At 46.2% G+C, this 12,918-nt stretch overlaps 1 protein-coding gene across 1 annotated transcript in view; it reads right to left on the bottom strand.

The window, feature by feature from the left end:
• PFDN5 (prefoldin subunit 5) overlaps positions 1 to 6,894 on the bottom strand; it is a 108,388-nt gene extending 101,494 nt beyond the window's left edge. The window contains exon 1 of the mRNA XM_078658699.1: positions 6,740 to 6,894. Coding sequence (XP_078514825.1) covers positions 6,740 to 6,811 — 72 coding nt within the window. The 5' untranslated portion in view covers positions 6,812 to 6,894. The remainder of the gene's footprint in view (positions 1 to 6,739) is intronic.
• Positions 6,895 to 12,918: the final 6,024 nt, after the last annotated feature.

Genomic DNA, 12,918 nt, shown 5'->3' with positions numbered 1-12,918 from the left:
GACCTCATAGCTAGATTCACAGCACAACAGGGATCTGTTGCACCTCCTTCTGACCTCGGCAGTGAAAATGGTCCTGTCCAACTGGAAGGACTCAGCCAAGAGGACATTCAAAGGCTGGCTCAATTGGGTGACGCACCTCAGAGGTGCAGATAGCGCCGCTCTGCAGAACTCACCCTGGAGACCAGCAACTAGAGGAATGTGGGCATCACTGGACAAGTAGCTGGACCCCTACGAACCCCCATGAACTTAGCTGAAGAGGGGTGTCTGCCCACAAGGCATAACCCCACAGGCCCAGAATAGACCCACGGCTAAAGTACTCTGCTTGTATACTATCTCCTACCTTCTCTCTTCTATTCTCTTTCTTTTCCTTTTCAACTACTCTTAATCTCCTAGCAAGACAATGAAAGGGGGGCAGCCAAACGTGTATACCACCTATCTGTAACCATGGCAAAAACAGCCAGTTTGGGCTGATAACCTGTAATGGAAAAGCGTGATTACCCGTCTGTAAAATGTAATAAAATACTTTGAAATAAAAAAAAAAATGTTATAGTAATTGATACTCAAAAATTGTCGCATGTGTCCCAACACTGGTACGCACATAAATAATTAATGCTCTTGTTGATATGAAGGTGAGTACCAAAATAACGCCATATGAGACTCGTACCAGAAATAGGGACCAAGTTGCTGCGGGCCTCTAACATATTGGTCAGGTTTAACATTTCCTCTGTCTTACGTCTAGAGCAGAGGTCTTCAATCTATGGGGCACAACCCTCGGGCCGTGGAGTCATGAGAGGAAAGCTGCGCTTCACTGTGCAAAAAGACAACGTCCCCGACGGTTAATTCCGGTAGTTTAAATGCTTCGGCTGGAGTGTTATTTAGGGACTCTCCTGAGCAGTGAAATCGAAGCCAAGCAGACAGCTAAACACGCCTTTCTGCCAGTGTGCTGCGGCCTGGAAGTAATGCAAATGTGTACGAGTTAATCTGCAAATGTAAAGGACGCTTGGTCCTGGCTTTAATTGACCGAATCACTTGAGGCTTTCTAAGTGGTAATGCACTGAGCTGTGAAGTGCTTGCTTTCAATTGATATTGCAAGTATAAAATAAAGACTTACTTATTAGCAGTGCTTTCTGTTTCAGACTGTCACATTGTAGCACTAAAAATAAACAAGTCACCAAGATCTAATTCTACACCTCTCTGGTTCCACTCAGACTTTTGCAGTGCATTAACTAATATTGGTTTCATAATGTACTGTAGTGCACTTCCCACTGAGTAACAACTTTTTAAAAATGTATTTATTATTCATTAAAGCTTGCCTGTTCTTTTATATGTAGCTACCCGACGGTGAAAGACCTAAAAAAAGTATAGAACATTTTCTTTTAACCATACCTTTGACCCAGCCCCCCCATGGTCAGACTCTCAATGCCGCCCAACCCCCAAAACATAACCGAAGTCAAAAACATCAGCAAAGTAATATAATTTGTACTATAGATATGTACCTATATGTGTGTATTGCTTAGTATAAACATGTAGAATCGTTTTTTCTTTAAATATAAACAAATGTAAGTACAAAACTTGAAAAACAGTTTATCAAATGCATCTTTAATCTACTTATACTTACTTCCTTTATGCATCTATATACCTTCCATGTACTTGGATCTATATATTAACTTTCCTCCCCAAAAGAAAAATTCAATGCACTACCATATACCGCTATCAATATCTTTAATCTACATATACGTACTTCCTTTATTCATCTATAAACTTTCCATGTACTTATGATCTATATATTTATTATTTTCTTCTAATTCAGCATATCCAATGCACTACCCTATTTCTCACCCTATACCTCCAGCAATATATCCTCTACATCCACTCACTCATTCATCTTGAACCTCATACCACTACTATGACCCCCAAAATAGCCCTTTCTAGATTCTCCCCTACTCTACCCCTCCTTGCACCATCTGACACCTTTTTTACTATACGGTTACCCTAAAACAAGCCTTACTAAACTTTGCCCTCTGACTCATCCCCTCCACATCCCTTTTTAGGTCTCGCGACCTGTCAATGCGCATGCGCATTGAGCGGAGCAAGACTATAGGGGCTTAAACAGACTTTAACTAACTAACAGACTTTAACTAACTGGCGATTTGATGCTGTGCCCGTGCGCTTTTAGGTCAATGCGCAAGCGCATTGACCTAAAATGCGCGTGCACAGCATCAAATCGCCAGCCATCTGTTCCCCAGCAGCTCTTCCCGCTCCACCCCACAAGCTTCCCCCAGCGTGCGCTCTGCCTGAGCCGCACTCCTCCCACACCTTTGAATTGAAGCTCACTTCAAAGGCCCCTGCTGCTTCACACTATTCACTCTCCCTCATCGCCGCTCTCCCCGCTCCGCCCCCTGCTGCGGCTGTGTCGCATTTCTCCTCCCCCTCCCCACAGCAATGCCCTCCGTCTTGTTTTTCACTGTCTCTCTCGCTTTTCTCGCTCTCTGCCTTCTATTTCTCTTCTTTTCTGTCATCGTCATCTTTCTTTCTATCTCCATTTCCTCCTTTCTCTCATTGTTTTCTTTCTAGTTTCCAGCGTCTCCTTTTGGTCTTATTGTCCTCTCCCTCCCTTCTCTGACTCCCTTCTCATCCTCTTTTCTCTCCCCCTTCATTTCTTTCAATCTCCATATCTCTCTCCTCCTCACCTCCATCTCCTCTCCGTTTTAGTCATCCTCCCTCTCTTACACATACAAGCTTGCGCGCATAAGTCCTACTCCGTTTTATTTTACACTTCTGCCAATTTCAAAGAAGGACTTTCAATCCGTGATATACCTTTAACGCACTCTTTCAACCACAAGGCGGGCCGACCTGCTCGAGGGCTGCGATCACGCGACAACCCTCACCTCAGCCAATCATGCGGCTGCCTAGACAGCCTTGTTTGGTTTAGGCACGCTATAGAAGTGCTTGCGTTTTCCAGCAGTTCCCTAGTGTGCTGCTACCCGCTCTGCTCTCTACTATTGATGTGGTTCTCTCCCAGCTCACATTGCTTCCTTTTCAGCGTGTTCTCCCTCTTCCAGAACAATGTTCCCTCTGACCCTTTTGTTGCTTTCTTGCTGTTTCTCCTCCACCTTCCCAGTTGCTTTCCCTTTCGCCCTTCTGCTCCCCTTTACCCCAGTGTTGCTCTAGCCCCCATATTGCTTCAGCCCTCGTGTTGATTCAGTGCCTCCTGAACATATTGCTCCTCCTGCATCTCCTTTGTCCCCCATTGCTTCCCACCTGTCTCACTGCTCTATGTTGCGAGATGTGTTAGCTTAGAGCCAGCTTGTTGCTTGCCATTGGTTGGTTTAATTGTCACACACATTTACTTGCTTGGTAATTAGTTAGCGCGTGGGCTTTCTTTTTCTCTCTTGCCTATGTGGTTCTCCCCCACCCCCTACGTTAAGCTCCTGCCTTCTCCGTGAACTTCTCTTCTGTATTGCTTTCTAACCTGTGTACTTCTCCTGGCACCACATTTCTCTCTCTCGCCCAACCCATTTGTTCCCCTGCCCTCCTCTCCGTGTTGCTAACCCTTGCACCAGTTTGTTCCTTGCACACGCTTTGTGTTGCTTCTATGCCCCTCTGCCCATGTTTCTTCTCTTACCCCACCTGCTTTCCAAAATGAGCATTGAAAATGCAACAGGTCTCGCCTTTGGTTAAGTTAAAGCCATTTGCTTTGCTAATGTTATTGTATAGCAAAGCAAATGGCTTTAACTTAATAAAAGGCGAAACCTATTGCATTTTCAATGCTTGTTACTCATGCCAAGCCTCCCACTAAAGCTATGACCTCCCCCCCCAAAAAAGTCTACATCCTCCACTCTTCTATCCCTCCACTATCCCTTTCAATCAAAATAACAGACTAACATGTCCACTTCTCAAACTTCAAATTTCACTATAGTAATTCACCACCAATTCTTTATGGGTTCTGGAGTAGTGTGCTACTCACCGAAAAAAAGCGCTTCAACACCCAATCAGGGGTAACAAGCACTATATAAATTCAACCCTTTTTTCCTCTTCTATCCCTCGGAATACAAATAACCACTCAAATTACTTTCATAGTTCACTACACTAATTCAACACTAATCCTTTATGGGATCCGGAGTAGTGTGCTACTTGCCGGAAAAAAACAAGCATTGAAAATGCAATAGGTCTCGCAATAGAAGAGTTTGACCTTTTGGTTTTGCAAATGGATGAGCGGCGGTGCGTGGGTGAGCGGCGGTGCGTGGGTGAGCGGCGGTGCGTCGGTGAGCGGCGGTGCGTCGGTGAGCGGCGGTGCGTCGGTGAGCGGCGGTGCGTCGATGAGCGGCGGTGCGTCGATGAGCGGCGGTGCGTCGATGAGCGGCGGTGCGTCGATGAGCGGGGTTGCGTCGATGAGCGGGGTTGCGTCGATGAGCGGGGTTGCGTCGATGAGCGGGGTTGCGTCGATGAGCGGCGTTGCGTCGATGAGCGGCGTTGCGTCGATGAGTGGCGTTGCGTCGATGAGTGGCGTTGCGTCGATGAGTGGCGTTGCTGTGTGTGAATTGCTGGTTGGGGGAGTGGGGGGGGTGGGCGGGGGAGCAGCAGGCAGATGCGAGTGGAGCGCGCGCTGGAGAGGGAGGGGGTGGGAGGACTAGGCAGCGGGAGAGAGGGAAAAAGGAGTGCACGTGCATATAGCAGGACTGGGACATTACATTGTGAGCTGCACATTTGGTAAAGATGTATCTTAAAATATATTTCTCATGTAGCCCTTTTATTTATATTACGGCGAATATGTGCACCGCATGCTGTAAAATACTATTTTTGCACTTGATAATGTTGGACTTCACACTGTTGGCTAATAATGAAACACTTATGTGCCTGCATAACAGCCTGTTGCCTTGCCCGTTAATTCTGGTCGTTTGCCATAGGAACGTCCGGGATGCATTTGTGCACAATTCATATTTTAGCACTCATTCATTAGGTAAGGGACACTACCGCAGTCACTGGAAACACGACACAAGGGAAGCGGAGCCTGTTCTCTGCTGCTGTACAGTGCTTTCACATTTGTGCGAGGAAAAAAAAACAAGGGGGCAGGGAGAGAACAGACGAGTGGAGGGAGGGAAGGGGTGTGCGGTGAGAGAAAGGGGAGAGCGGACAACTCAGAGGTAAGGGACAGAGAGAAGTAGAGAACGGAAAAAATATATAAAGGGGAGAAAGAAAGGAGTGAGACATATAGTGAAGAGAGTGAGGCGGGGGAAAGGAGGAAACACGGGGAATCGAGAGGGAAAGAAGAGATGGCGAAGCAGAGGGAAGGGGAGAGAAAAAGGTGAAGTAAGAGGAATAGGGAGAGACAAAAGGAGGGCATTAATGTGGGGAGGGGGAGAAGTGCGACACGGCCGCAGCAGGGGGAGGAGCGGCAGGGGCCTTTGAAGTGAAGCTAAGCTTCACTTCAAAGGAGTGGGAGGAGTGCTGCTGGGGAACAGATGGCGATTTGATGCTGTGCACGCGCATTTTAGGTCAATGCGCTTGCGCATTGACCTAAAAGCGCACGGGCACAGCACCAAATCGCCACAGTTAGTTAAACTTTGTTTAAAGCCCTATAGTCTCGCTTCTCTCAATGCGCATGCGCATTGATAGGTCACGAGACCTAACCATCAACGCCTCGTCAGTGGTAGTAAGCGCTATATAAATGCAATTACAATACAATAACCAGGAGTCCGTTTTTGCTAAAATAGAAGCATTTGTTTTCATAATGTTAATAAAAAACCTTTTTAGAAAAACGGTATGAAGAAATATTAAGGGACCACTTCCTACCCTTGAATTAAATCATACTACTTGGACCTCACAGTTAAACATTAATGGTTGTAAATGGTATGTTTTAATCATGATGATATTCAGCTACCTCCAGTTACATACAGCAGTAAATGCCAAGCAGCCAGCATCCCATGAAATATAGTATGGCTTTCCTCAGATGCCGTGCAATAAAGTTGCAGCACATGCATTACAACTATTATACCAAGGGATACTGGAATTATGTGATTGAGCAGCCGGGGTGATTTTAGCAAAATTATATTTTTACCGCATTTGTCACATAAACCATCATATGCCTCATAATCTACTGATTTTAACAAGAAAAAGTTGACTCAAAAGTTACTAATAAAAAGCAGCGACAGGTGTTGCTACCCAGTAGAAGGCCCTTTGAAAAGCTACACTAGTCACGTTTTTCTTGCTTATTGCTATATTTGTGTGTCAAACTGGTACTAATGAGGCGCAAACACAGTGACTATTTCTCAAGGGTCCTTACACCTAAACAAAAAAGTTGACGGGGGGGGGGTCTCAAGACCACTGGTCTAGAGACACCAGAAGCTCCCAGGAATTAAAACAGACGTTCACAGTGGCAGGGTTTTGGTTTTCTTAGAATAAACGATGTAGATCAAACACCCAAAAAGAGTCTGAGAAAGGAAAGTCTATCCCTTCAATACGTAGAACCTGGTAACACAAGCAGTCGTGTAAGCTGAAGAATGCCTGCAACATGCCCCCACGTAGTTATCAAGCACCCCGCGCCCCCACTATCTCTGCCCCCACACGATTCCTGGTCGCACCCCCGCATCTTTCAACCTCGCATGTCTTTCCCTTCAAAGTCCGTAATACTACACCGCTCTACACATTATACCGAGACCCAGATTCACCTCTCCGCCTTCCCTCACATTACTACCCAGAAACCCTCCACATTCTCAAAACAAAAACATCGCAGGCACACCTGGTCCAGCTGGTTCTTCAAACCTTCCAGCTGTTGTAGGGAAAGCTCGCTAATATTCACCGTCTGCGCCATCTTGGGAGAACCGGACAGGAAGTAGAATTACGCGACGCTCTGCATCACTAGCAACTCGCTCATCTGTTCAGGAAGAAAAGCTCAGCCAATAAACAGTCCAACGTCTTCATGAACAGAGAAGAGAGACACGCCGCCCATTTGAACATAGACGAAAGACTAAGGAATTTTTGGGTACCTTCTTTTAGAAAAGTGACAGAAGCCGTTGAAATGAGTGTGTTTATGCCCTACGCTTGCCGAGTTTTCAATTTGTATATGTGAGAATTTTCCACGTTTGTACCACGATCTCGTGTGACATTTCAGTGCCTTACTTATGACCCTTCAGGTGACACACTTTTGGGCGCGTTAAAATGTGTAATAGGTGTCTAGGGTACAAGTATGTTTAGATAAGAAGGTCGAAAAGTTCATCATTGTGGTAGGTGATTAGGTCAAAGTCAAGCCAGGGGGTGGTGTAATGGACTTGTGTTGTAGATGTTACTCACTGTTTTACTTGTTTGTATCCCTTCTATGCCTTCTTCTATGTTTCCCTTTCTTCATTCTTTATAATACCTGTGTGTAATTCTTGATTCTACGCTAATGTTCTAAATTGGACAGTTAATAGCTTGGTCGTTTCTAGCTGGCTCCCCAATAAACTTCAACTACTAACCTCTTCAAGTGTCCAGAGAGGTTATTCAACAACCTGACAACAAGTCGTGGCCCATACCGAGTTCATGAGGTGGGTGGTAATTGGATGAGATTAGAAAAGGGCCAAACCTGGAATCTTAGAAGAGTACCTCTGTACCAGAGACAGGGAAAGGTGTTGAGAAACTCAGTTTGCGATGACCATGGGTCATGTTTGCCTTGGTTGTGAATTCAAAATTTGCAAACATACATGACAAGAATTTTCAATTCTATTAAGGATACGGAGGCGAGGATTATGCTTTCTCATTTCTTTAATAGAAATGCTCAGCAGCCAATCAGAAACAGTATAGACAATAAAAAACTACAATACCCATGAATACTAGGATATCACCTGATAGATCATAGAGTCACCAGTATAAAAGGTCCTATAGAGAATGCCAACTCCTCTTTCTTTTGGTGACTAAACAATTCAAACGAAAAAGGAACAGTCCAATCTGAAGAACAGAACATGGAAGCCATCAGCAACAGCAGAAATCCATCAGGATGAAAGAACCAGAGGATTGTAGACGTAGGCAACTGGGATTTGCAGGGAACCACCAGGCAGGACGTACCAGACTGGACAGAAGCATTCATTTAGGATCTGAACCTGAAAAGAGATATAAAGCCGTAATACACATTCCTGGTGTATAAACAATGAAAAGTAGGGGGGGTAACAATAAGGACCAATATTCATCTAAAATGTCATATGCAAATAGCAAGAATCAATACCAAGGTAATACATGTCAAAAGCAGAAAAAAACATGGGTGGGATAATCCTCGCCTCCGTGTCCTTAATAGAATTAAAAATTTGCTAACATTCGTGCCAAGAATTTTCAATTCTATTAAGGCCAGGAGGTGAGGATTATGCTTTCTCAATTTCTTTACTGGAAAACACAGCAGCCAATCAGTACGCAGTAAAGAAATAACAAACTACATTACCCATAAACCCAGGGTAACCATAGAGTATGTGAATGTATAAATAAGGTCATAGAGGTGAACAATCCATCAAAGGAGTCCCCCGGAGAGGTCATTACCCGGCTGAAGTGGAGAAGGAACCTCCCAGAGCCACAGGAACAGCAAGAGACCAATCAGGAGAAGAAAATCACGGCACACTTCATTTAAGGTCGGAGCCTGAGGAAAAGAGACAGAAGCCGTAAAAACTGTTCCCCTAAGAGTTGAACACAGTAATCAGGACAGGGAGGGAAACATTTCATAAACAGTAACCAAAATTGTACAGCATAAAAGCAGTATGCATAATATAAAGACAATAATGAAATAAGGGAGGGATAATCCTCGCCTCCTGTCCTTAATAGAATTGAAAATTCCTGGCATGAATGTTAGCAAATTTTTAATTCTATGGCAGGACGGAGGCTCAGATTATGCTTGTTTAAAGCTTCCTCACCACAACAGATGCAACATCTACAATTGGTTTAAAATAAAAGGTTTAGAAAACAGACTCAGATGACCAATCCGCAGCTCTCATGATATCATGAAGACTAGCACCCATGGAAAAAGCCTTGGAAGCCATAGCTCCTCTCGCAGAATGGGCCCCAAAGATGGAGATATCAATGCCCGCTTCCTGCATGAGCCAACGTAACCAACGTGCCAACGTAGCTGGAGAAACAGGCTTGAAAGGCTTCTGTAAAGCGATAAGTAATTGACCTTGTGAATCAGAACGAAAAGGTGTAGTGCTTACCTCATAATCCTTTAGGCATTGGACTACACACAACTGAGGGTTGTGCGGAAAACAAGGATAAGTAACCGCAGCAGTATTACATTTTGTCCGCTTAGAAATGACAAAAGAGACACCCTCAGGCGTATAGGTGCGACCCGCGAGATCCAAAGCTCGCACATCAGACACTCTTTTACAAGAGACCAAACAGAAGAGCATAGTAAGCTTAGCCGAGAGTTGTTTGCGGGATAAAAGATTATTGGAAGGCCAATCAGATAGAAAACGTAAAACAATCGAAACATCCCAAAGGGCAACATATTTGGGGCAAGGAGGTTTTACCATCCGGATTCCCCGCAACAATTTAGATATTAAGGGATGTTCTCCCGCTGGTTTACCATCAACAGGAATATGACCTGCAGAAATCGCAGAACGAAAATTATTAACCGTTCTGTAAGCTAGCCCAGAGGATGCCATGGAAGCCAAAAAATTAATGATCAAAGAGATATCCGCTGAAACGGGATCCACCGACCGCTGTGAGCACCAATCACACCAACGCTTCCAACTTGAGTTATAGCACTTATGTGTGTTGGGGGCCCAAGCCTCATTGATGAATCTGGTAGCGTCTCCCGATAAGCCTTGGAGTTTCCAGCGTTCCCCGAAATTCTCCACGCTACTAGCAGGAGTTGGCCCGACATGACAAGAGGATGTGGCTCCCGAAGAGGGTCCAGCAACAGGTTCCAAACATGTGGAAGAAGGAGCGGTGACGAGCAACTCATCTCCAGAAGAACTGGAAACCACGCTTGAGCCCTCCAAAGAGGGGTTATTAGAATGAGTTCTGACGAGAAGAGACGGACCTGGGCTAGAACTCGGGAAATCATGAGGAATGGTGGAAATGCATAGCATAGCAGAGGAGGCCAGACCTGGAGAAATGCATCCGTGGCTAGAGCTTCCGGATCTGGCCTCCAACTGTAGAACTGGGGAACCTGGGTGTTGAGTCGAGAGGCAAAGAGGTCCAGGTGACAAATCCCCCAAATTCGGGACAACTTGCGAAATAATCGAGGATGAAGCCTCCAATCGCTGAAATCTCGCAGATGGCGAGAGTTCCAGTCCGCAATCAGATTGCGGGAGCCCGGCAGGTATTCGGCAATAACAGTGATCTTGCGGTCCAAGCAAAGGTGCCAGAAATCCTTCGCAATTTCCGAGAGTAGTCTGGATCTGGTACCCCCCAGTTTGTTCACATAACGAACTGCTGAGACATTGTCTATTCTGAGAAGAATGCAACAATTTGTTTGGAGAGGAGAGAGACATCGAATCGCGAAGGAGCCCGCCAGAAGCTCCAGGCAATTGATGTGGAGAGACAACTCCTCCGACGACCAACGACCCCCTGTTGACACTGAACCGCAACGGGCTCCCCAACCCCAAAGGCTGGCATCGGACTCTATCACAACATCGGGAGTCCTCCCGAAGAGCGCTCGACCGTTCCAGGATTCCATGTGGTCCAACCACCACATCATCTCCGTCCGGGCTTCCTCTGAAAGAGGGACATGATCCGAGTACCGAAGACCCTTCTGGAGATGACGGATTTTGAGGCGCTGAAGCGCACGATAATGTAATGGGCCTGGAAAAATCGCTTGGATGGAAGAAGAAAGCAGACCCACAATCCGAGCCACTGAGCGCAGAGAGGCTGTCTCTTGAGCAAGAAGTAACCTCAAGTCCCTCTTGATGGACCTGATCTTCTGGCCTGACAGAAGTAACTGACATGAGATTGAATCTATTTGAAAGCCCAGAAAATCCATAGTTTGAGATGGAGAAAAATGTGACTTTAAGGGATTCACTAGAAAACCCAAAGACTGTATAAGATCCACGGACCATTGCAAATGTGATTGAAGAAGAACCGGACACTGAGCCAATAGGAGAATATCGTCGAGGTAGACGATTAACCGAACTCCGCGGGATCTCAAGGATTCCATCACAGGACGAAGGAGCTTCGTGAAGCACCACGGAGCGGAAGAAAGGCCGAAAGGAAGGACCTTGTACTCGTACCAGCTGCCCAACCATTGGAACTGAAGGTAGCGACGATGAGGGGCATACACTGGAACCGAGAGATAGGCATCTTTCAAATCCAGTCGAACCATCCAATCCCCTTCTTGAAGAAGGTCTCTGAGAAGATGGATGCCCTCCATCTTCAAATGGCGATAAACAACGCCACTGTTGAAGTCTTTTAAGTTGAGAACTAAACGAGACCCTCCCCCTTTTTTCTCCATGAGAAAAACATTGCTTACGAATCCCTGGGGATGAGGAAACGTCGGAACGATGGCCCCTTTGGTCAACAGGGAAGATATTTCTGTGGAGATAACCTCCTGATCTGGTCGGGAAAAAACAAGAGGGCTTGGCCGAAGACGCTGGAGAGGGCGAGAGTAAAATTCTATCTTGTACCCTTGCACAGTCTCCAGCACCCAGGCATCGTTTGAGATCAAACGCCAATTGTGCAGAAAAAACTGAATCCTTCCCCCCAAAATCACATTGGAAGCGAGAATGAGTCTCACCTGAGGCGGAATAATCTGGACGTCCTCCTTGGTTACCGTTGTAACCGCCCTTGCCATACTGCCCTCTGCCTTTTCTTGAAGGGTAGAATGAAGATTTGTTGTAGGAGTTACCCTGTCCTCCTCTGTGGGACTTGTTCCCCCGTTGAGCGGGCTGGTCTGACCCACGGCCGGACGAACGTCCCCTTCGTCCCTGCCGAAAACCGGGCGGAAGGCCCGTCTCAGATCCGCTTGAGCCTTATCAAGCCCACTAAAGGTTGAAACAAACTTAGTAAGCTCTTTAAGAAATGGAGCTCCAAAGAGCAAACCTTGAGCTTGGGGGCCAGATTCCGAAGACGCTAAATCAGTAAGACGAGGATCAAGTTTCATCAAGATGGAGCGACGACGATCCGCCGACAAGGCACAATTTCCATTTCCAAGAAAACAGACAGCCTGTTGGGACCAACCAATCAACTCATCTGGGTCAATAGGAACGCCAGACTCCTTTGCCCTGTAACCCAAGTCCAGGATTTTCGTGAGTGGGCCCAACAAATCCAGAAGTTTGTCCTGGCACGAACGCCACGACCTATCCAATCCCTTAGTAGGATCTTTAGAGTACTTACGCATATATGTGACCATGGTAGGGTCAACATCAGGCGTGGAAGCAAGCTTGTCCGAAAGGTCAGGGCGAGGGCATTCTGAGCGTAAACGAGCTCGCACATCTTTCTCAAAAGGGGAACGAATGTGGGATTGGACATAGTCAGCCACCTCGGGGGATGGCAACCAAGCAGAAGAATTAGGATGAATGATGTCTGCGGGATTAAATGTTAATACCTTTGGAGAAGAGGGTGCATCAACATAGTGTTCCTTCCGTAATTTCTTGGAAGGTGGAGGCTTAGTAGACTCAGAGGACGTAGAAGAAGAAGACGACCCATCATCTGTGTCGGACGGAGGGTCCGAACGGGCAGGCGCAGCACGCTTCCTCGATGAAGGAGCAGAGAGGGTCTTGGCCAATTTAGCAAATTTGGATTTGTGAGGGTTCTTTGGCGATTTTTTGCTACGACTAGAGGTAGGAGGCACCCAACCCTGTTGGGCTGCATAGTCAGAAAGATGTTTTTTCAATGGCGCAATCGCCTGAAACAATGCCTGGCCCATGTAGTCATCAAGGGACGCAGAAGGCTCATCCTCCTCATAATAATCTTCACCTTCCTCATCATAGTAATTCGCCATGGTGACTATACCACCAAATACAGCCC

Source organism: Lissotriton helveticus, chromosome 1_1 (assembly GCF_964261635.1).
Source record: "Lissotriton helveticus chromosome 1_1, aLisHel1.1, whole genome shotgun sequence".
NCBI lineage: Eukaryota > Metazoa > Chordata > Amphibia > Caudata > Salamandridae > Lissotriton > Lissotriton helveticus.
Note: the sequence above shows the minus strand (reverse complement) of the source record. Positions and strands in the feature narration are given on the sequence as shown.